This window comes from Rana temporaria, chromosome 7 (assembly GCF_905171775.1).
Source record: "Rana temporaria chromosome 7, aRanTem1.1, whole genome shotgun sequence".
Taxonomy (NCBI): Eukaryota; Metazoa; Chordata; class Amphibia; order Anura; family Ranidae; genus Rana; species Rana temporaria.
In genome coordinates this window covers 181,785,638-181,810,427 of record NC_053495.1, presented here as the reverse complement: position 1 = coordinate 181,810,427, position 24,790 = coordinate 181,785,638, and the positions used below count along the sequence as shown (strand labels likewise).

Below are 24,790 nucleotides of genomic sequence, written 5' to 3'. Positions count from 1 at the left end.
ATTATTTTCATCTCTCTGCCGCTAATATTTTATCTTTTATGAGACATAAAATAGATTCCTAATGCCGCGTACACACGATCATTTTTCGGCATGAAAAAAAACTACGTTTTTCGGCATGTAGAAAAAAAACAAAGTTTTTCCAACTTCATCATTAAAACGACGTTGCCCACACACCATCGTTTTTATAAAATGCTCTAGCAAAGCGCGGTGACGTACAACATGTACGACGGCACTATAAAAGGGAAGTTCCATGCGGATGACGCCACCCTTGGGGCTGCTTTAGCTGATTCCGTGTTAGTAAAAGACGATTCGCACTTTTCTGTCTGTTACAGCGTGATGAATGTGCTTACTCCATTACGAATGGTAGTTTTACCAGAACGAGCGCTCCCGTCTCATAACTTGCTTCTGAGCATGCGCTGGTTTAACGTCGTTTTAGCCCACACACGATCATTTTTTACAACCCGAAAAACGACATTGTTTAAAACGTTGTTAAAAAATGCAGCATGTTCGAAAAAATAATTGTGTTTTTTTCAGAACCCGAAAAATGATGTGAAGCCCACACACGATCGTTTTAAATTACATTTTTTTAAAACAACGTTTTTTTAATGATCGTGTGTACGCGGCATAAGATCTGATGATATAAATCAAAGTTTGCAGACTGGCCGGGGCCTTGTGAATACCCCCTGTGTATCCTTGTAGCCAGACTCACTCAGGGGCAGACTGACCATTGGGACCCTCGGGCACTGCCCAAGGGCCCCATGCCACTAGGGGGCCCCATCAGGGTTGCCAGGCTTAAAGGGGAGTTCCAGCCTATCCCAGTTTATTAAAAGTCACGCAATAGTGGCTGCGTTTGATGGCATGACACAGTGGTGACAATTGATGGCACAGTGACTGAGTTTGATGGCATGGCACAGTGGCTGCGTTTGATGGCATGGCACAGTGACTGCGTTTGGCATGGCACAGCGACTGCGTTTGATGGCATGGCACAACGGCTGCGTTTGATGGCATGGCACAGTGACTGCGTTTGATGGCATGGCACATCGGCTGCGTTTGATGGCATGGCACAGCGACTGCGTTTGATGGCATGGCACAACGGCTGCGTTTGATGGCATGGCACAGTGCTTGCGTTTGATGGCATGGCACATCGGCTGCGTTTGATGGCATGGCACAGTGACTGCGTTTGATGGCATGGCACAGTGGTGCGAATTGATGGCATAGTGACTGCATTTGATGGCATGGCACAGTGGTGATAATTGATGGCACAGTGGCTGCGTTTGATGGCATGGCACAGTGACTGCATTTGATGGCACAGTGGTGACAATTGATGGCACAGTGGCTGCATTTGATGAGCACAGTGAGGCTGCAATTTTCTTTTCTTTTTTTTACGTTTGCGCCCCCCCAAAAATTTTAAGCACCAGCCGCCACTGTCCAGGATACTTTCTTTAGGACTTTTCTGTGAATTAAAGAACCTTCTAATGCCAAATCCTTGATTAGGACATTGCAGCTTCCCAGTAACCGGACAAAGCCGTGTCTTGACAACCGAGTTGTGCTAATTGTAACACACACAACAAAACAAAGCTTATCTGGATGTGATGCAATGTAGCCCATTCCTGACAATGTGTGTATTTAGGGTGTGTCGGGTCCTACACTCTGCTGAATGGAACGTACACGGAACGGTGAGAGTGCTCTATACTGCATGGAAGCAGCTCCCATCAGACCCCAGAATAAACAACATCCATCCATTCGCTAATCGACTTCTATCGGGATGCAAAGAGACGCTCCAGGATTTCCTTCACCATGGACAGCTACCAGGTTCAAACTCCTATGAGCCAGACAAGACCGTCCACAGCTGGGGTGAGCGCGCTCCTTCCATCTGCTAAACCTTTCATTCGCCGATGTGTGGAATATACATTGTATGGAAACCTACAACCTTTCTCTTGGCGCTAGATGTTTGTTATCATTTAGGAGCTTTCACATTCACATTTCACTTCAACGTTATTAAACCCACAAGCAAACATTTATTATATTGCATCTTACCCATTCTAATGCCGCGTACACACGACCGTTTTTCGGGTTCTAAAAAATGGCATTTTTTTTAAAATGTCAATAAAAACGATTGTGTGTGGGCTCCAGAGCATTTTTCGCGATCTAAAAAATGGACATTAAAAATTTCAAACATGCTCTATTTTTTTCACAACGTTTTTAACCACTTGACCCCCGGACCATATTGCTGGTCGAAGACCAGAGCACTTTTTGCGATTCGGCACTGCGTCGCTTTAACTGACAATTGCGCGGTAGTGCGACGTGGCTCCCAAACAAAATTGACGTCCTTTTTTTCCCCACAAATAGAGCTTTCTTTTGGTGGTATTTGATCACCTCTGTGGTTTTTAGTTTTTGCGCTATAAACAAAAATAGTGCGACAATTTTGAAAAAAAATTATATTTTTTACTTTTTGCTATAATAAATATCCCCCAAAAATTCCTCAGTTTAGGACGATACGTATTCTTCTACATATTTTTCATTAAAAAAAGTCGGAATAAGCGTTTATTGATTGGTTTGCGCAAAAGTTATAGCGTTTACAAAATAGGGGGTATTTTTATGGCATTTTTATTAATATTTTTTACTGCGACATTATGGCGGACACTTCGGACACTTTTGACACATTTTTGGGACCATTGGCATTTTTATAGTGATCAGTGCTATAAAAATGCATTGGATTACTATAAAACTGCCACTGGCAGTAAAGGGGTTAACACTAGGGGGCGGGGAAGGGGTTAAGTATGTTCCCTGGGTGTGTTCTAACTGTAGGGGGGTGGGTGGCCTCGCTAGGGCTGGGTGTGTTCTAACTATAGGGGAAATGACGATCTTCTGTTCATACATTGTATGAACAGAAGATCAGCATTTCTCTCCCTGACAGGACCTGGAGCTGTGTGTTTACACACACAGCTCCCGGTCCCCGCTCTGTAACGAGCGAACGCGTGTGCCCGGCGGCAATCGTGCCTGCCGGGCACACGCACGGGAGTCAGGGGCGCGCGGGGGACCCGCGCGTGCGCCCCTAGTGGCCTGCGTGAGAGCCGACGTATAGCTACGGGCTCTCGCGCAGGGGAGCCAACCTGCCGCCGTAAAATGACGGCGGCAGGTCGGCAAGTAGCTAACGTTGTCGTTTTTAAGGTTGTAAAAAATGGTTGTGTGTGGGCTAAAACTACGTGAAAAACCTGCGCATGCTCAGAAGCAAGTTATGAGACGGGAGCGCTCGTTCTGATAAAACTACCGTTCGTAATGGAGTAAGCACATTCTTCACGCTGTAACAGACAGAAAAGCACGAATCGTCTTTTACTAACACAATATCAGCTAAAGCAGCCCAAAGGGTGGCGCCATCCGCATGGAACTTCCCCTTTATAGTGCCGTCATACGTCACTGCGCTTTGCTAGAGCATTTTTTTTTTCACGATCGTGTGTAGGCAAGGCCGTTTTAATGATCGGGTTGAAAAAAACTTATTTTTTCTAGACCCTTAAAAACTTCATTTTTTAGAACCCGAAAAACGGTCGTGGGTACGCGGCATTAGATGTGATAGCTGCATTCATTTTTTTTTTTTTGGCTTTCTTCTTTTTTCACCTGGTGATCCATCCGGCATGTCTGTTGTTTTTCAAAAGCTCAAGTTCACTGACAAGGGGTGCTTAGAATGATCAGTATTTGTTTATTTATTTATGTAAAACCTTTATCCCAAAAGGGATAGCTGGAGTTTGTCTTTAACCACTTGCCTACAGGGCACTTTCACCCCCTTCCTGCCCAGGCCATTTTTCAGCTTTCATCGCTGTCGCACTTTGAATGACAATTGTGCGGTCATGCAACACTGTACCCAAACAAATTTTCTTCACACAAATAGAGCTTTCTTTTGGTGGTTATTTAATCACTGCTGGGTTTTTTATATAAAAAAAAAAAGACCAAACATTTTGAAAAAAATGTTTTTTACTTAGTTTACTTAAGTAATTTTTCGCCTTCACTGATGTGCACTGATGAGGCGGCACTGATAGGCTGAGCTGGTGGGCATTGATGAGGTGGCACTTATGGGCACTGATTAGGTGGCACTGATGAGGAGGCACTAATATGCCGCACTTATGGGCACTGATAGGTGGCACTGATATGTGGCATTGATGAGCACTGTAATGCCGCGTACAGACGGTCGTTTTTTGTGATAGAAAAAAACGACGTTTTATGTGATGAAATAAAACAACGTTTTTGAAACGTCATTTTAAAGAACGACGTAGCATACACACCATCGTTTTTTCAAAATGCTCTAGCAAAGCGCGGTTACGTTCAGCACGTACGACGGCACTCTGTTCCATTGAAGCTCGCTTCATAACTTGCTTCTGAGCATGTGCGGGTTTAAAAACGTCGTTTTGCCCACACACTATCATTTTAAATGACACAAAAAACGACATTTTGAAAAACGACACAAAAAATTCAAGCATGTTCGAATTTTCTTTTGTCGTTTTTCAGGAGACATAAAACGACGTTTTCCCCACACACGGTCATTTTAAATGACGTTTTCAAAAACGACTGGTTTTTTTCATCACAAAAAACGACCGCCTGTACGCGGCATTAGGCGGCACTGGTCTGGTGGGCATTGATAGGCGGCACTGGATAGGCAGTACTGATGGGCACTGATGGGTGACAATGATTGACAGCAGTTGATGGGCAGCATTGATAGGCGAAACCGATAGCCAGCAATGACTGACATTGCTAATGGGCACTGATTGGTGGCACTTACAGGCATACCCCCCTTTAAGTACACTCACTTTACAGCCCTCCACTATAGGTCCGATCCCCCCACTACAGCCCCTGACCCCCCTCTCAAGCCTCTGACACCCCAACTACAGCCCCTAACCCCCATGCTTGTGCAGTTTGTGTCAACACGGCCACTTGTAGTCTCCACTAGACTAGTTCATTTAGTTCCGAATTAGTTTTTTAATGAATTTTGACAAATTTGTTCATTCGGAAATATCCGAATTAACGAAAGCCCATTTAACAAATTTATGAATATTCAAAAATTCGTAAATTCATAAATTCGTAAACTTGAATATTCGTAAATTCGAAAATTCGGTATTTCGAGATTCGAAATTCCTGAAGTTCGTAAATTTGAAAAAATCCAAAAATGAGAACAAAAATTCAAAAGAACCAAAATATAAAAATTTGAAAACCTGAAAATTTAAAAATCTGAAATAATAATTAGCTAATAAAACGTAACTATTACGAACTATTAAATTATAGGTATTGGAATTTCCTTTTCAAATTTGGCTGTTAGTGTACATAAAGAATAGGAATTCATCCGAAGTTACGAATTATCCGAAATAACGAATGCCGTATCTAAATGAATGGAACGTAACAAATAAATAATAATAAATAAATAACAATAAAAATAATAAAAACATTTTTGGATAATTCGTAACTTCGGATAAATTCATATTTGTTACGTAGACAGCCAAATTTGAAAGGAAATTTCAATACCTATAATTTAACCACTTCAGCCCCGGACCATTTTGCTAGTCAATGACCGGGCCACTTTTTGCCATTCGGCACTGCATTGCTTTAACTGACAATTGTGCAGTCGTGCGACGTGGCTCCCAAACAAAATTGGCATCATTTTTTTCCCACAAATTGCGCTTTCTTTTGGTGGTATTTGATCACTTCTGCGGTTTTATTTTTTTGCGCTATAAACAAAAATAGAGCAACAATTTTGAAAAAAAAAATATTTTTTACTTTACTGTAATAAATATCCCCCAAAAATATATAAAAAAACGTTTTTTTTCCTCAGTTTAGGCCAATACGTATTCTTCTAAATATTTTTCGTAAAATAAATCGCAATAAGCATTTATTGATTGGTTTGCGCAAAAGTTATAGCATCTACAAAATAGGGGATAGTTTTATGGCATTTTTATTAATATTTTTTTTTTTACTAGTAAAGGCGACGATCAGCGATTTTTATCGGTACTGCAACCGTATGGCGGACACTTCGGACACATTTTTGGGACCATTGGCATTTTTATAGCGATCAGTGCTATAAAAATGCATTGATTACTGTAAAAATGTCACTGGCAGGGAAGGGGTTAACACTAGGGGGCGAGGAAGGGGTTAATTATGTTCCCTAGGTGTGTTCTAACTGAAGGTGGGGGTGGGACTGACTTGGGGAAATGACAGATCGCTGTTCATACATTGTATGAACAGATGATCAGTCAATTCTCCCCCTGACAGGACACACAGCTCCGGTTCTCGCTCTGTAACGAGCGATTGCGGGTGCCCGGCGGTGATCGCGCCCGCCGGGCATGCGCGTCTGCACCAGGGGCGAGGAGGAGGGCCCGCGCAAGCGCCCCTAATGGCTGAAATGCGAGATGACGTAATATTACGTCGTTTCGCGCAGCATGTTCTTTTTTTTTTTCTGGAACTGGAATGTCCTGGAACTGACCGCACTTCTGTGAGCTATGCCATTGGAAACCATATAATCCTACTTTCCATGTGTTTTTAATGCGTAAAAAAAATGCACTGGACTGCATGTGGTGTGAACTGGCCCTGATATCTCCAATCCTGGGTCCATGGTTCAGTGATGACCAGCGCACCTTCATTGAGTAGATGTGCACAGGCCTCATTTTATGGGTAGTGACTAGTTTCGGGCTTCATTCAAGGGAAAGATGAGGTCCCTGCCTAGGGCCATATTTGAGAATTGACTTGAGGCGAGACCAGGGATGTGATGTTTGGAACTTTTGGTTAGTAAAAGTGGGCAAGAAAGCCTGATACAAAGGTTTTGGCTAGTGGACTGTGTCATTGGATGTGCTTCATTTGAAAAAATAAATAAAGCTGTAGCAATGTGGCCTACAATTGCAATGTACAGTGATCCTCCATTATTTCTATATATCGTATTGTCCCTCTAGTGCCCAGCATTACTAACTGACATCATATTTGTGAGCCAAACCAAAGGGATTGTGGGATTCGTAGTTCCTCAGAAAGGCAGTTGCTCCGCATGAATATACACCTGGGGCCGGATTCAGATAGCCTTTACACCGGCGTATCTATTGATATGCCGTGTAAGTGCTACGAAGCGCCGCCGTATCTTCTTTCTGTATTCAGAAAGCTAGATACGCCAGAATTTACCTGAGATCCGGCCGGTGTAAGTGTCTTACACCGTCGTATCATAGGCTGCATATTTACGCTGGCCGCTAGGTGGCGCTTCTGTATATTTCCGCAAGGAATATGCAAATTAGGTAGTTACGCCGATTCAGAAACGCAAGTCTGCCCGGCGCATTTTGTTACGTCATTTACGTTAGGCTTTTTCCACTGTAAAGTTACCCCTGCTATATGAGGGGTATCCTATGTTAAGTATGGACGTCGTTTCCGCGTCGATTTTTGAAAATTTTACGTCATTTGCGGAAGTCGTTCGCGAATAGGGCTGTACGTATGAAAATTGAGGGAAAGATGGATAGCCGCACTCCAAAGACCATTGAGGTTGTCTTTATTAAACGAACAGCAAATACATCACAGGGTTACAGCAATGGAAACAAGGGAACAGCCGACGCGTTTCGCACTGGGTTAGTGCTTATTCATGGCTGTACGTAAGTTACGTTCACGTCTAAAACATTGACGATTTGCGGCGTAATTTCGAGCATGCGCACTGGGATTTTTTCACGAACGGCGCATGCGCAAATACGTCAAATACGTGGGGTCACAGTGAATTTAAATAAAACACGCCCACATCATCCACATTTGAATTAGGCGGGCTTACGCCGGACCACAGACGTTACGCCGCCGTAACTAATTTACGGCGGCATAACGTATCTGAGATGTGTTACGCCACGCGGATAGATACACCAATGTATCTGAATCCGGCCCCTGGACTACAGATCCCCAGGGATCTTTGCAACATTTTAGGGAGATTGCAAGGAGGAGCTATAAAAGAGGCCAGAGAACTGCCCCACGCTCTCTTCCTTCTGGGTCTCGTGTGTGACGGACCTCTCCATGCAGGGAGGGTGGGGTTGTGGCCTACCACGCGGTGCACAACATTCCAACCCGGACTAGAAGGGCCTCGCACTGCTTGTTGTTCGTCAGAAATGCATCCAGCACCACCTCGATCCTCCGACAATGCGAAGCTCAGGTTGTCGGATGATCGAGATGGTGTCGAGATGATTGAGAGATCATCGCATTGGATCCGCTGCAAAGACATCGCTCCGGGAGCTGCTGTCCAGAAGGCATTGAATCGGCCTGTTCGTTGGTGAGAGGGCAATTGCCCACCTTTGCAAACCTTTCCTTGTTACCTGGGACACTGTGTGCAGACAGTTTTACCTTGGGAATACTTTTTTGCATCTATCTTTGAACACTGTAAATAGACATATTTGTCGGATGTCGGAACCCAGAGTGTCAGGAGGGTTGGAATGTTCACAAGGTCATGGCGGTGCAGATAAGCAGGTGTATCCAAGCAGTCCCTAAGGGGGCCATGCTACAAAATCTATGCATGCACTTCATTATCAAAAAAGTACGGAGGCTGCCAGTGCTGAGCCTCCTTCTACAAATGCTAGATGCCTGTCTCTGTCTATGCATGTGGTGTTTACATTTTACTTTGATCCTTTTCTTTAAAGCATCTTCCAGATTATACCAAGTTTGCTCTTTTCTTCAAAGTGTGACCTCATACGTTGTATTTGTGTGCTATTCTCATACCTCCCAACTTTCTGAGATGGGAATGAGGGACACCTATCAGCAAAAGTATGTAGGCATAGGACACACCCCTTGCCACGCCCCCTTAAAGGAGAATTGTACAAAAAAAATAAGATTGGTTAAACCCACAAGTGCTTTTTTTTACCACTACTATTTCTTTATATTGGCTTTTGGAATTTACAAATGCAGCAATTTAGAAATCAGATGAAAAGTTTAGCGCTGGGAAACACTTTTTGAGAGATAAAAAGTGTATTTTATATACATCTATATAGATCAGACCAAAATGAGGGACAAATGAGGAGAATGAGGGACAGAGGGACATTGCTCCAAATCAGGGACAGTCCCTCAAAATCAGGGACAGTTGGGAGGTATGCTATTCTGAGTATTAAACATTGCAAATTATTGTAGCGCTAATGCTGTATGTCAATGTTCCTCATTTCCAGCTGATTGAGATTCATGTCTATCTTGTGCCAGAAGAACTCTGGAACCCCAAATTAAATAAAGTCACCATAGATGTGATCTGGAGATTCGTTTCACTTGGATTCATAAGGTGAGAACAATGCTATCTGGAAAAGTCAGTCGGTATGTGAAAAAACCTGCTCCACGGATGTGAGAGATTACTCTAAAGGCCGGTACACACGATCGGATATTTCGACAACAATTGTGCGACGGAAGTGTTTTGTCGGATAATCCGACCGTCTGTACGCTCCATCGGACAATTTCCAACAACAAATGTTGGATAGCCATGCTCTCAAATTGTCCGACAACAAATGTGTTCCGTCGGATTATCCGATCGTGTGTACACAAATCCGTCGGACTAAAATCCAAAGTACAAACACGCATGCTCCGAACCAATGCTAACTATCAGACAAAAATAGCAGAAGTTGCCCAATAATTGGCGGTAAAGAGCTGAAAAACCACCTGATTTGGTGAATGTTGGCTGAACATGTTCTGCCGCCTGTATGCAGAAGAAGTTCACGGACAACGCCCTTAAGACAAAAATCCACGAATTTGTCCGATGGAAGTCCAATCGTGTGTACAAGGCTTTATAGATGAAATCAGTAGCAGGTACTATATCACAATAAATGTGAGAATCAATCTAGGTATAGTTATGACCTCGCTGAAAATTGCTAAAAAGTTATTAATCATGAATATGTCTAATTAATATTATCTGGGGCCTAAAACTGTGATACAAATGCACTAAATAACTCTCAATCATTAAAGAGGAGTTCCACCCAAAAATGGAACTTCCTCTTAACCCACTCCTCTCCCCCTTACATGCCACATTTGGCATGTAATTTTTTTTGGGGGGGGGGGGTGGGGGCTTCAGGAGAAGGGGACTTCCTGTCCCACTTCCTCCTTCCGCCGAGGGGCTGCAAAGGCGATACATCATATCGCCTTTTGGCAGCCTCTCCCTGTAGGCGATCGCCTGGGACACGTGACAGGTCCCAGGCGATCGCTTGTCCAATCAAACAGCGCAGCGCCGGGCCGCGTGCGCATGCGCAGTGGGTGCCCGGCCGTGAAGCCGAAAGCTGTCACGGCCGGGTGCCCACAGTGACAATGAAGACGCCGGCCGGGGAGGGGAGGAGAGGAGCGGACCCCCGGCCGGCGCGTCGCTGGAACGCTGGAGCAGGTAAGTGTCAGTTTATTAAAAGCCAGCAGCTACACTTTTTGTAGCTGCTGACTTTTAATAAACTTAAAAAATGGGTGGAAAACCCCTTTAAATAAGTAGACCTATGCAATTCATTTAGTTTCTAATTAGTTTTTTAATGAAAATTCGGAAATTCGTTAATTCCGAATTTTCGTATTAACAAATTTTTTGATTTCCGAATTTTCGTATTTCCGAATTTTTTAATTTCCGAATTTTTAATTTCCGAATTTTCGTATTTCTGAATTTTATCATTTTCGAATTTTCGTATTTCCAAATTTCGGAAATTCGGATTTTTCAAATTTTCGAATTTTCAAATTTTCAAATTTTCGAAATTCCGAATTTTCGAATTTTTCAATTTTTAATTTTCGAATTTTTGAAATTTCTAATTTTTTCATTTTTTTTCCCTGGGGGTGGGGGGGAATTTTGATTAAGGGATAAGAGAATAACGAAAATAGGAGAGAAGAATACAAACGGAAGTCAAGGAGATATAGAAGGTATGGATAGAGTAAAGTCCTGTACACACGATCAGTCCGATTCTTCCTCGGACGACATTTTTCGTACAATATTCGGATCGTGTGTACGGGCCAAAATGCAAAGGTTATGCTGGCACTGTGGCAGGAGGTGGGTGAGGTGATGGTGGCAGAAGGTGGTGGGGGCATGAGGTGATGGTGGAAAAGGTAATGGTGGCACCATGGCAGGGGGTGGGTGAGGTGATGGTGACAGGAGCAGGAGGTGATGGCGGCAAGAGCTGGCAGGAGGTGATAGTGACAAGAGCTGGCAGGAGGTGGTGGGGGCAGAAGGTGATGGTGGCAAGAGCTGGCAGGAGGTGATGGTGGCAGGGGGTGGTGGGGGCAGGAGGTGATTGTGGGGTGTTTTAACATACAATTATAAAAAAAAAAAAAAAAAAGTCATTTTCGGTCTCGGTTTCGGCCTGACATTTTTTTTTTTTTTTGTTTCGTTTCGGTTCTGAAATTTCCATTTCGGTGCACCGCTACCAATTATTGTACGATTCTTTTCTTGGACGACATTTTTCGTACGATATTCAGATTGTGTGTACGGGCCAAAACGCAGACTCATTCCTAGTGGCCACACTTGTATCAATATAATCATTCAGTCGATCATTCCATGCGACTAATATGTTTAATTGGAATAATAATTGTAAACAACAGACCCTCCATTTAATCAATTTAGTACGTTTTCCATCAATTTTAAATACTGGCAGTGCTACTGGACATGGTGGAATTTTACTATCAATCAAACAAATATCTGAGTGTATGTCCCACAACCAATCATAATGCAGATTGAAGAAAATGATTGCTTTTAATAGATTGTATCTAATAGATGATATTTTGATTGGATTTTCAAAACCACACATGTTGCATTCATATTAATTGATGATGAATCGTTTGTTTGTCCCTACAGTAGATCGATCTCCTATCACTACATGCATGGTCACCTTAAGATAACTGTATCTTTTTCAGGGTTCCCCCTGATATGAGGCTGCGGACCCTGCGAGAGAATCTTGCCGAGTTCTTAGGGGAAGATGCTGTAACAGAAAAATTTGTGTTCTTAAAATGCGTTGGAAGCAGTCTTGCTGTTGTAAGTTTTTTTTTTTGTATTATTTGTTTTACCAAGGCTGTAAAATGAAAACATTTGACAACAAGCAGTGTCTAAATATGTCAACAATATAGTATATATCAGTCTTGTGACTTTTATCAGTGTCTTGTGGGGAACTGGTTAAAGCTTGTAGGAGGAGTTTTCATTCTCCTCTGACTGTCTTCTGAGGCTGCATGACCCCTGACCCTCTGTCAAGGGTCATGTCTGGACTTTGACTGGCCCATTCTAACACATTAATATTCTCTGATCTAAACCATTCCATTGTAGCTCTGGCTGTATGTTTCGGGTCGTTGTCCTGCTGGAAGGTGAACCTCAGCCCCAGTCTCAAGTCTTTTGCAGACTCCAACAGTTTTTTTTCAAAGATTGCCCTGTATTTGGCTCCATCCATCTCCCCATCAACTCTGACCAGCTTCCCTGTCCCTGCTGAAGAAAAGCATCCCCACAACATAATGCTGCCACCACCATGTTTCACAGTGGGGATGGTGTCTTCAGGGTGATGTGCATTGTTAGGTTTCTGCCACACATTGTTTTGCTTTTAGGTCAAAAGTAAAATTTTGGTCTCATCTGACCAGAGCACCTTCTTCCACATGATTGCTGTGTCCTCACCATGGCTTCTTGCCAACTACAAATGGGACTTCTTATGGCTTTTTTTCAACAATTACTTTCTTCTCGCCACTCTTCCACAAAGGGCAGATTTGTGGAGAGCACAACTAATAGTTGTCCTGTGGACAGATTCTCCCACCTGAGCTGAGGATCTCTGCAGCTCCTTCAGAGTTACCATGGACCTCATGGCTGCTTCTATGATTAACCACTTAAGGACCGCCTCCTGCAGATATACGTCGGCAGAATGGCACGGCTGGGCACAAGCACTTACCTGTACGTCCTCTTTAAGTGCCCAGCCGTGGGTCCCGGTCCAAAGCTCCGTGACCGCAGCCGCGGGACCCGCGGACCCGATCGCCGCCGGAGTCCCGCGATCGGTCCCCGGAGCTGAAGAACGGGGAGAGCTGTGTGTAAACACAGCTTCCCCATTCTTCACAGTGGCAGCTTCATTGATCGCGTGTTCCCTAATATAGGGAAACACGATCAATGATGTCACACGGTCATCCCCACCCCCCTACAGTTAGAAAAACATATGAGGTCACACATAACCCCTACAGCGCCCCCTAGTGGTTAACTCCCAACCTGCAATTGTCATTTTCACAGTAAACAATGCATTTTTATAGCATTTTTTGCTGTGAAAATGACAATGGTCCCAAAAATGTGTCAAAATTGTCTGATGTGTCCGCCATAATGTCGCAGTCACGACTGATTGCCGCCATTAGTAGTAAAAATAAAAAAATTATAAAAATGCAATAAAACTATCCCCTATTTTGTAAACGCTATAAATTTTGCTCAAACCAATCGATGAACGCTTATTGCGATTTTTTTTTACCAAAAATAGGTAGACGAATACGTATCGGCCTAAACTGAGGAAAAAATAAGTTGTTTTATATCTTTTTGGGGGATATTTATTATATTCAGAAAGTAATTCAAAATTGTCGCTCTATTTTTGTTTATAGCGCAAAAAATAAAAACCGCAGAGGTGATCAAATACCACCAAAAGAAAGCTCTATTTGTGGGGAAAAAAGGACGCCAATTTTGTTTGGGAGCCACATTGCACGACCGCGCAATTGTCAGTTAAAGTGACGCAGTGCCGAATCGCAAAAACTGGCCAGGTCCTTTACCTGCATAAAGGTCCGGGTCTTAAGTGGTTAATGCTCTCCTTGCCCGGCTGGTCAGTTTAGGTGGACGGTCATGTCTTGGTAGGTTTGCAGTTGCGCCATACTCTTTCCATTTTCAGATGATGGATTGAACAGAGCTCTGAGAGATGTTCAAAGCTTGGGATATTTTTTCATAACCCAACCCTGCTTTAACTTCTCCACAACTTTATCTATGACCTGTCTGGTGTGTTCCTTGGCCTTCATGATGCTGTTTGTTCACTAAGGTTCTCTAACAAACCTCTGAGGGTTTCACAGGACAGCTGTATTTATACTGAGATTAAATTACACACATGTGGACTTTCGAAAGGCAATTGGTTCCACTAGATTTTAGTTAGGGGTATCAGAGTAAAGGGGGCTGAATACAAATGCACGCCACACTTTTCAGATATTTATTTGTATGATTTGAAAACCATTTATCATTTTCCTTCCACTTCACAATTATGTGCCACTTTGTGTTGGTCTATCACATGAAATCCCAATAAAATACATTTCCCACTTGTAACATGACAAAATGTGAAAAATTTCAAGGGGTATGAATACTTTTTAAGGCACTGTATAAATAGAAAGTCCAGGTTGAATCCACGCCTTCCCCTCCTCCATCTATAAGCATGACAGATTCTCTATGGAGAAGACAACAAGCATGACAGGTCTGGCTCGGTCTTTTTTTGTCATTGACAATTAAGTGTAAGTGAGCTAAAGTACCATAATAAGCTGGAAAAGGTTTTTATCCAAACAATTCCTTGTGAGGGTTTTCAGTGATTATTTATTCAGGCAGAAATTTATAGTCTGCATTGTATCTTAGTCTTCCTGTTCTGTCTCCGTCACCGCTGTGCCTGGCGGCGGCCTTGGACCTGGCAATGTGATTTTATTGTTGTGTGGCCAAATATTTGCTCAGCTTCCCGGTGATGAGCTTTCACAACTCTCACAGCCATTTCTCAACTTTCTGCTTTGTTCCTCTAGCTGCTGAAGGTATTGGACCCCTACGTCCTTCTCTATTGCTGGTGCACCTATATGGGGTCAGCTTTAGCCTTTAGGTGGAACACCTGCTTGTTTTAGCCAATGGAAAGATGACTTCCTTCCAACAGCACCATGTCCTGTCCTGTCCACTAGTGTTCTCCTGCTTTTATCAGCTGCCATATGTACAATGTGTAACCTATAGGCTACAACTAAAGAAGACCTAAATTTAGGGCCAGATTCACAGAAGAGATATGACAGCGTATCTCCTGATACGCCGTCGTATCTCTGAGATGCGCTTGTCGTATCTATGCGGCTGATTCATAGAATCAGTTCCGCATAGATAGCCCTAAGATCCGACAGGTGTAATTGACTTACACCGTCGGATCTTAGGATGCAATTCTAGGCCGGCCGCTAGGTGGCGATTCCATTGCGGTCGGCGTAGAATATGCAAATGACTAGTTACGGCGATTCACAAACGTCCGTGTTACCCGTCGCTCTAACTTTACATCGTTTCCGTCGAGATACGCCACGTAAAACTAAGGCTGCCCTCTAGGTGGACTAGCCAATGTTAAGTATGGCCTTCGCTCCCGCGTCGAAATTTGAAAAATCACGTCGTTTGCGTAAGTCGTCCGTGAATGGCGCTGGACGCCATTTACGTTAACGTCGAAACCAATGACGTTGCGACGTCATTTAGCGCAATGCACGTCGGGAAATTTTCCCGACGGAGCATGCGCAGTACGTTCGGCGCGGGAACGCGCCTAATTTAAATGGTGCCCGCCCCATTTGAATTAGGCGGGCTTGCGCCGAGCGCATTTACGTTACACCGCCGCAAGTTTACAGGTAAGAGCTTTGTGAATCTGGCACTTACGCTGTAAACTTGCGGCGGTGTAACGTAAATGGGATACGTTACGCCGCTGCTGCGTAACGCAAATGTCTGTGAATCTGGCCCTTAGTGTCTTAAAGGGGAGGTTCACCCAAAAGTGAACCTCCGGTTTTCGGAACCCTCCCCCCCATCCGGTGTCACATTTGGCACCTTTCAGGGGGGAGGGGGTGCAGATACCTGTAAAAAACAGGTACAGTCAGTTCCATAAATATTGGGACATTGACACAATTCTAATCTTTTTGGCTCTATACACCACCACAATGGATTTGAAATGAAACGAACAAGATCTGGCACATATACAAACTGTTGTAATTCCTACATTGTTCACCTGATTTGGATGTAAATACCCTCAAATTAAAGCTGAAAACCTGCAGTTAACTGCTTGCCGACCAGCCGCCATCGTTTTACGGCGTCGGGTCGGCTCCCCTACGTGAGAGCCCGTAGCTATACGTCGGCTCTCACGCAGGCCCCCAGCTCGCCCCCGACTCCCGTGGGGGCAGGATCGCCGCCGGGCACACGCGATCGTTCGTTACAGAACGAAGACCGGGAGCTGTGTGTGTAAACACACAGCTCCCGGTCCTGTCAGGGAGAGAAATGCTGATCTTCTGTTCATACAATGTATGAACAGAAGATCAGTCATTTCCCCATGTCAGTCCACCCCCCCCCTACAGTTAGAACACACCCAGGGAACATACTTAACCCCTTCCCCGCCCCCTAGTGTTAACCCCTTCCCTGCCAGTGGCATTTTTATAGTAATCCAATGCATTTTTATAGCACTGATCGCTATAAAAATGCCAATGGTCCCAAAAATGTGTCAAAAGTGTCCGAAGTGTCCTCCATAATGTCGCAGTACCGAGAAAAAAAAACGATGATCGCCGCCATTACTAGTAAAAAAAATATTAATAAAAATGCCCTAAAAATACCCCCTATTTTGTAAACGCTATAACTTTTTGCGCAAACCAATCAATAAACGCTTATTGCGATTTTTTTTTTACGAAAATAATGTAGAAGAATACGTATCGGCCTAAACTGAGGAAAAAAAACGTTTTTTTATATATTTTTGGGGGATATTTATTATAGTAAAAAGTAGGGTTGTCCCGATACCACTTTTTTAGGACTGAGTACAAGTACCGATACTTTTTTTTATGTACTCGCCGATACCGAATACCGATACTTTTTTTAAATGTGTCCCCAAATGCAGCCATGTCCCCCCACAGATGCAGCCATGTCCTCCCACATAATGCAGCCATGTCCCCCACATAATGCAGCCATGTCCCCCACATAATGCAGCCATGTCCTCCACATTCCAGCCATGTCCCCCACATAATGCAGCCATGTCCTCCACATTCCAGCCATGTCCCCCACATTCCAGCCATGTCCCCCACATAATGCAGCCATGTCCTCCACATTCCAGCCATGTCCCCCACATAATGCAGCCATGTACTCCACATTCCAGCCATGTCCCCCACATAATGCAGCCATGTCCCCCACATTCCAGCCATGTCCTCCACATTCCAGCCATGTCCCCCACATTCCAGCCATGTCCCCCACATTCCAGCCATGTCCCCCACATTCCAGCCATGTCCCCCACATAATGCAGCCGTGTCCCCCACATTCCAGCCATGTCCCCCACATTCCAGCCGTGTCCCCCACATTCCAGCCGTGTCCCCCACATTCCAGCCATGTCCCCCACATTCCAGCCATGTCCCCCACATTCCAGCCATGTCCCCCATACCTGGATGATGCCGCACGTGCCGCCGTTAATCAGCGTGCGGGGAACAGCTTTCGTTTGAATAGCTGTACCCCCACCGCGTATAGACACTCCCCCTTGCGCGGGATTGGACTGATCATCCGTCCAATCCCGCGCAAGGGGGAGTGTCTATACGCGGCGGGGATACAGCTATTCAAACGAAAGCTGTTCCCCGCACGCTGATTAACGGCGGCGGCGGCTTTGCGGCGGCGACGGGGGGGGAGACAAGTATTCTATTGTAGTATCGGGGGCATTTGCGGGAGTACGAGTACTCCCGCAAATACTCGGTATCGGTCCTGATACCGATACTGGTATCGGTACAACCCTAGTAAAAAGTAAAAAATATTAATTTTTTTCAAAATTGTCGCTCTATTTTTGTTCATAGCGCAAAAAGTAAAAAACACAGAGGTGATCAAATACCACCAAAAGAAAGCTCTATTTCTGGGAAAAAAAGGACGCCAATTTTGTTTGGGAGCCACGTCGCACGACCGCGCAATTGTCAGTTAAAACGACGCAGTGCCGAATCGCAAAAAGTGCTCTGGTCTTTGACCAGCAATATGGTCCGGGGGTTAAGTGGTTAAAGCACAACTTGTTTGTTTCATTTCAAATCCATTGTGGTGGTGTATAGAGCCAAAAATATTAGAATTGTGACAATACCACTTCCGGGTACAGATTCCCGCTGGAGTCCCGCCCCCTTCGCGTCACCCCCTGTTGTGTTCTGGGAAACACACGGCTCCCAGAACACAGCGGGGACTAGTGAGGACGGTGCAGCGCGACTCGAACATGCGCAGTAGTAAACCGGGCAGTGAAGCCGCAGCGCTTCACTTCCCGATTCCCTCACGAGGATGGCAGCAGGGGAAGCTGAGAGCCGAGCGGTAGCTCGGCTTCGGCTTCTGATGTTGCGGGCGACCTGGATAGGTAAGTGTCCATTTTTTTAAAAGTCAGCAGCTGCAGTAAATCTCCGCTTTAAGACCAGGCTTTTTCTGGAACTTTTTTTTACAAGTTTAAATCCATATTTTTGGCTAGAATATTACTTAGAACCCCCAAATATTTAAAAAAAATTTTTAGCAGAGACCCTAGGGAATTAAATGGCGATCCTTTTTTATGTCAAACTATATTTCCTGTTACAGCTACAGCTGTTTTTCAATTGCAATTTTTTGAGGACATTTTTTTTATTCACTTGTCTACTGGGCACTTTTACCCCGTTCTTGACCATGCCAATTTTCAGCGCTGTCGGACTTTGAATGACAATTGCACGGTCATGCAACACTGTACCTAAACAACGTTTTTGATGGCTTAGTTTCAGTCTCCGCCTGGACACAGAAGGCGCCGGATGGAGGATCGGGTCTCCCGGTGGGACGGGAGGCCCGGTCAGAGTGGCGAGAGGCGGCGGGAAGGGGGGGATGTCCCCTCCCGCTCCTCCGGCATAACAACCAAGCGGCTTTTAGCCGCATCGGTTGTTATGTCTGGATAGCCAATCACCCGTTCTAAACAACGGTACCGGGATGATGCCTGCAGCTGCAGGCATCATCCCGGTATAACCCCCGAAAGCCGAGGACGCATATATGCATACGTTCGGCGTGAAAGGGTTAAGGTAAAACCTCTTTTCTTCTAATTTTAATGAGTGGCCACGTGTCTTATTAAACTCTCTTCCACCGAAAAGTTTTATCCCTATTGTGGGGTCACCAGTACGGTATTTGTAAATTGAAATCATATCCCCGCTCAAGCGTCTCTTCTCCAGAGAGAATAAGTTCAGTGCTTGCAACCTTTCCTCATAACTAATTGTAACGGACCTATGGACTATTCTGCCTTTTCTCCCACATTGTATTCTGAGCTCAAAGGGTTATTTATACAAGGGACTCTTTCACTGCTGAATGCTAATATACCCTTTGCATAGCTAATGGACTCTCCTTTGTGTAGTTAACAGCCTCCGGTCAGGTGTATGCTGATGGGAGTATGTGTGAATGTATAATTGTTTTAAAGGTTAATTGAATTCTATTGTCTGATCAAGTCATGTTAAATGTAAGTTTGGAGCCAAAACGTCTAGAGACTGATTGGCTCCAGGGAATGTCATTATTTCAAAGTATGTGTATTGAAGCCCCCCCCTGTGTGAGGAGAGGGGAGGGGGCGGAGAGTGTCATTGTTCCTGTACAGTTTTTGTAACCACATATAAGCGAGGGGAAATGTGCCATTAAACAGTCTACTTGACCCTTCAAACGTAGCCTCGTCTCGTTCTTGGAAGGGCGTTCGATGGGATGATACCAGCTGTACCTGCATATCACAACTTGGCAGGAAAAAGGACGTCTCCAACGGCTGATACCCCCTCACTACCAGTGGGTAGCCGTTACACTAATATCCTCCAGACCCTTTATTAGCTTTGTTGTCCTTCTTTGTACTCTCTCCATTTCCAGTACATCCTTCCTGAGGACTGGTGCCCAGAACTGGACAGCATACTTCAGGTGCGGCCGGACCAGAGTCTTGTAGACTCTGTGGATAGTTGGATAGTAGTAGGAGGAATTATGTACCATGTTTGGTATTAGTGGTAGGAATAGTGTTGCTTCTTCGGTGTCAGTGGAAAGAACAGTTTCCGCTGGTGTCTGTGGGAGAAATTATGACCCTCTGTTGGTGTCAATGGAAGGAATAATGGCCATTGTTGGTGTCAGTGGGCAGAATTATGCCCCATCATTAAAGTCAGTGGGAGGAATGGTGCTCTACTGTTGGTGTCATTGGAAAGAACATTGCCACATTGTTGGTGTCAGTAGGAGGAATAGTGTCTCGTTTTAGATGGATGAATAATGCTCCACTGATCTAAGGGACTCACCAGATTTGAAGTGAAATTTGGTGATTTCATTACTGTGCTGCTCATTGTTTTTTTTTCTTGCTGGAGAGGAAACTGTACCTGAGGATCCCTCTGCTACTGCAAAAACAATTCTGTGGGTCCCTGGTTTCTGTACCTCTCCTGCTGCTTCTTGAATATTTCCCCACTAGTCATTATATAACCAGTCATCAGAGGATTATTTAAGAGGTTCCTCTGACCTGAGGAAGCAATTCCTTCTCGGCTTATGCAGAGAAACGATGCATAACCATATAGTTCTAAGATTGAAGTTCAATAGCCAGATTCAGGTAGGGCAGCGTAACTTTGTGCGGGCGTAGCGTATAGTATTTACGCTACGCCGCCGCAAGTTAGAGAGGCAAGTGCTGTATTCACAAAGCACTTGCATCCTAAGTTACGGCGGCGTAGCGTAAATGGGCTGACGTAAGCGCGCCTAATTCAAATGAGGAAAAGGTGGGCGTGTTTTAGGGAAATTAAGCATGACCTCACGTAAATGACGTTATCAACGAACGGCGCATTCGCCGTCCGTGGACGTATCCCAGTGCGCATGCGTTGGATAGAATGCCTAAGATACGTCGAACACTGCCTACGACGTGAACGTAACTTACGCACAGCCCTATTCGCGTACGAATTACGCAAACGACGTAAAAAGATAGGCTTGTTCCGACGTCCATACCTTGCATGGGCTGCGCCACCTAGGGAGCAGCTTTATCTTTACGCCGGCGTATCTCTTACGTAAACGGCGTAACTAATTGCGACGGCGCACGTACGTTCGTGAATCAGCGTATCTTGCTCATTTGCATATTCGATGCGGAAAACAACGGAAGCGCCACCTAGCGGCCAGCGTAAATATGCACCCTAAGATACGACGGCGTAGGAGACTTACGCCGCTCGTATCTTAGCTCGTAGATTCAGAGTTACGACGGCGTATCTACTGATACGCCGCCGTAACTCTCTCTGAATCTAGCTACAACTCTACAATTTAATAGTGCAAATTAGACATGTGCAATTCATTTCGTACTGAATTAGTTTTTTAATGAATTTTCGACAAATTCTGAAATTCTGAAATATCTGAATAACCGAAACCGGCTTAACTGATTTTTCAGAATATTTGTAAATTTGAATATAAAAAAAAATCTCCATTTCTGAAAATTCGGAAATTCTAAATATTTGGAAATTCGAAAAATTAGAGAATTCAAAAATATTGGAAATTCTAATTTGCAGGTTTTCGTATTTCTGAAAGTCTGAAATAATAACTAACTAAAAATAACTTAACTATTACTAACAAATTGTAGGTATTGGAATTTCCTTTCAAATTTGTCTGTTAGTGAACGTAGTTAATACGAATTTATCCACAGTTACGAATTTTCCGAAATAACGAATACCTAAATGAATGGAACGTAATGAATTAATTAAAAAAAATAACAATAAAAATAAAAACTTTTTATTATTAATTAGTTCTGTTCCATTTGTTTAGATGTGACATTCGTTATTTTCAGATGATTCGTAACTATATTTTTTCTAAATGTCTCTAACCACTCGCGATCACTCGCAACAGAGCAAGAACCGGGAGCTGTGTGTGTAAACAATAATAACAAATTAATAATGATAAGTAACAATAATAATAATAATAATAATAAAAAGTTATCATTATTTTGTTCCGTTCCATTTGTTTAGTGGCGGTAAAGCGCTGCAATTTTTAGCGGCGCTTTACCGCTAATTTCGCGGCGCTATTCGGCCACTAGCAGGGCGGTTTTACCCCCTGCTAGCGCCCGAAAATGGGTTAAAAACCACCGCAAAGCGTTTCTGCAGAGGCGCTTTGCCGGCAGTATAGCCGCGGTGTGCCATTGATTTCAATGGGCAGGACCGGTATACACAACACTCCTTCACCACTCCAAAGATGTGGCTAGCAGGACTTATTTTCATGCCCTGCTAGCACACTGGAGAAACAGCAGCCGCTGTTTCAGGTCAGTTTGCAGGCGCTATTTTTAGTGAAAGGGGTCTTACAGCCAAATTTTAAAGGAAATTCCAATACCTATAATTTAATAGTTAGTTATTGTTAGTTAGTTAGTTATTATTTAAAATTTAGCGATTTTTCGATTTCCTTTCTTTCTAATTTTCGGATTTTCCTTTCTTATTTTTTAATTTCCAAATTTTCGAATTTCGAATTTACGAATTTACAGAATTTACAAAATTTATAATTTAAGAATTTTCGAATTTTATGAATTCCGAACTTTACAATTTTGGAATTCCGAATTTACGAAACTTCGAATTTACGAAGTTTCAAATTTGCGAATTTTCGAACTTACGAATTCTGAACTTTCTAATTTACAAATTCGTCAAATTTTCGATTTTCTGAAAAAAAAACAAAAAAAAAACGAATGAAACAAACACATTTTTTGCACATGTCTAGCAGGAACATTTTTGATTGGACAAGCCTTACTATAGTGAAGCCATTGTCCCATTGTATGTATGATGTGATAGCTCAACACTATGGGGTTTATTTGCTAAAGAGTGCAAAATTAGTCACAATTCTGCAAAGAAACCAATCAGCTTCCATGTTTTATTGGGAAAGCTTTATTGAACAAGCTGAGGTTAGAAGCTGATTGGCTTATATGCAGAAATGTGACACATTTCGCACTCTCCAGCTTTAGTAAATAAACCTCTATGATGATTTATATGAATGGTGGGCTTCCACATATTTCACATTTCATTATAATTGCACCTAATTTCCCTTTTTAGGTAAAGGGAAGGCAAGAACCAGAACTGAAACTGAAAGCTTTTGCTCCACCTTATGTAAGTATGGAATTCTGTCTTATATAGTACAAGCCAGAGGTGTCCTGTCCTTAAAACCCAACCCCAACCAATTTTGTATCTTTACATATAGTGGAGATGATTAGACTCTATAAAATGATCTTCTCATTGTTTGTGACCCCACTGTGGGGATTTTCCATCACGTTCTATGTGGTCACCAAGACAGGACATGTGCAGAATATTTCCAGTTAGGAAACAGACAAAAGTTTGGAAAGGTTATCAGTTTTTAGTGTTGGCTTTGTTGGAGAGATCCCATTCACTTTCTCGGTGTTCTCAGGAAGGTAGTCACTGCACACCAGGTGACTCTTAGGGGGTGTATTTATAAAAATACCACATTATGGCCACTAGATGGAGCTAAGGATCATAGGAAATAAAGCAGAACTTCTTACAGGCACCCACTCCCAATTCCACTCTGCTCACCTAGGAAGTTCACAATCCCCCACAAGCTCCTAGGACACGTCGCAGGTCCCAAGTGACTACAAGACTATTGAAAAAGCACAGCAGGTCTCCTGCATGCCCAGTGAGGAGCTGCCTGTAAAACACAGCCAGCTTCTCACAGTCAAGACTGTGGCTCCAGGCAGTGCCGGTGTTTTGTCGAGATGGTTCCCCTATCGGATAGGGTCCGGCCTAGACTGCGCAGGCGCCGCATGTGCGCAGTCGGAGGCTACAGAAATCTCAGAGCCTGAACAGCTGTTTGTCAGCTGTCAACGAAGCATGCGCAATGACCAATGAACACGGCGCTCGCTCCCGATGCTCGGGGCTGGTTATACACAGCGCTCTCCGCTCGCTCTATACAGCAAGGGGCGGATACTTTTGTCTAAAGGGCGGATATGGTTATAAGAGACCGCATCATAAAGCACTGGCCATCCCTTTGGGAAAAGCATCTGCCCCCGCCCCTTGCTGTATACATCGAGCGGAGAGCGGCGCGTATAACCAGCCCCAAGCATCGGGAGCGTGCGCTGTGTTCATTGCGAATGCTCCATTTACAGCTGACGAACAGCTGTTCAGGCTCGGAGATTTCCATGGCCATCGACTGCCGCGCCTGCGCAGTCGAGGCCGGACCCTATCCGATAGAGGAACCGTATCGTTAGAACACCGGGACAAGGTCAACCAAAGCCCAGGGCGAACATGCCAACTTGCGTCCCCCTTCCCCAAAATGTATAAGCATTATGTGTCAGTGAAAACCCCTCCCCCACCAAAGAAATCAAAGCAATAATTCCCCCACCTTCCAGTATAAATACACCCTCCTGCTGAAACCCTCCACTCCCAGAATTAGTCTCTGCCGCCCCCCCCATCTCCCTCCTCACCTCAAATCCTCTCTCCCCCCATATGCCCCAGGATAAATCTCCCCCCCCCCCAAAAAAAAAATTCCCCCTCCTAGCACATATCTTCTACCCCTCAAATTTCCCCCCAAGCACAAATCCCCCCATCCAAATATTCCCATTCCACAATTCCCCATCCTAGCACAAATCCCCCCACAAATTTCCCCTCCTAGTACAAATACCCCCAATCATCCCTCCTAGTACAAATCACCCCCCAAAATCATATTACTTATTATAGCACAAGCCCCCAAATGCCCCCTTCTTGCACACATCCTTTTCCCCCATTCCCCCACCCCCAACACAAATCCCCCCAAATCACCACTCCTAGCCCACCTCCACAAATTTTCCCTCCTAGAATAATATTTGCTCCCTGACACCCCCCCCCCCCCCAATTCCTCTTATCAACACAAATCCCCTCCCACTCCAATCTTCTTGTGGTGCCCCCTGCCTCACATGATACCACAGTGCCCAGGGCAGCCGTCCCTCCTGCTCACCCCTTGTCC

At 44.2% G+C, this 24,790-nt stretch overlaps 1 protein-coding gene across 1 annotated transcript in view; it reads left to right on the top strand.

Annotated features, from left to right (window-relative positions):
• The first annotated feature begins 1,613 nt into the window (after positions 1-1,613).
• The window catches only part of SPATA1 (spermatogenesis associated 1), a 45,509-nt gene continuing 22,332 nt past the window's right edge, over positions 1,614-24,790 (top strand). The window contains exons 1-4 of the mRNA XM_040360582.1: positions 1,614-1,854; positions 9,144-9,250; positions 11,833-11,950; positions 22,894-22,947. Of these exons, the coding sequence (XP_040216516.1) occupies positions 1,798-1,854; positions 9,144-9,250; positions 11,833-11,950; positions 22,894-22,947 (336 nt within the window). The 5' untranslated portion in view covers positions 1,614-1,797. The remainder of the gene's footprint in view (positions 1,855-9,143; positions 9,251-11,832; positions 11,951-22,893; positions 22,948-24,790) is intronic.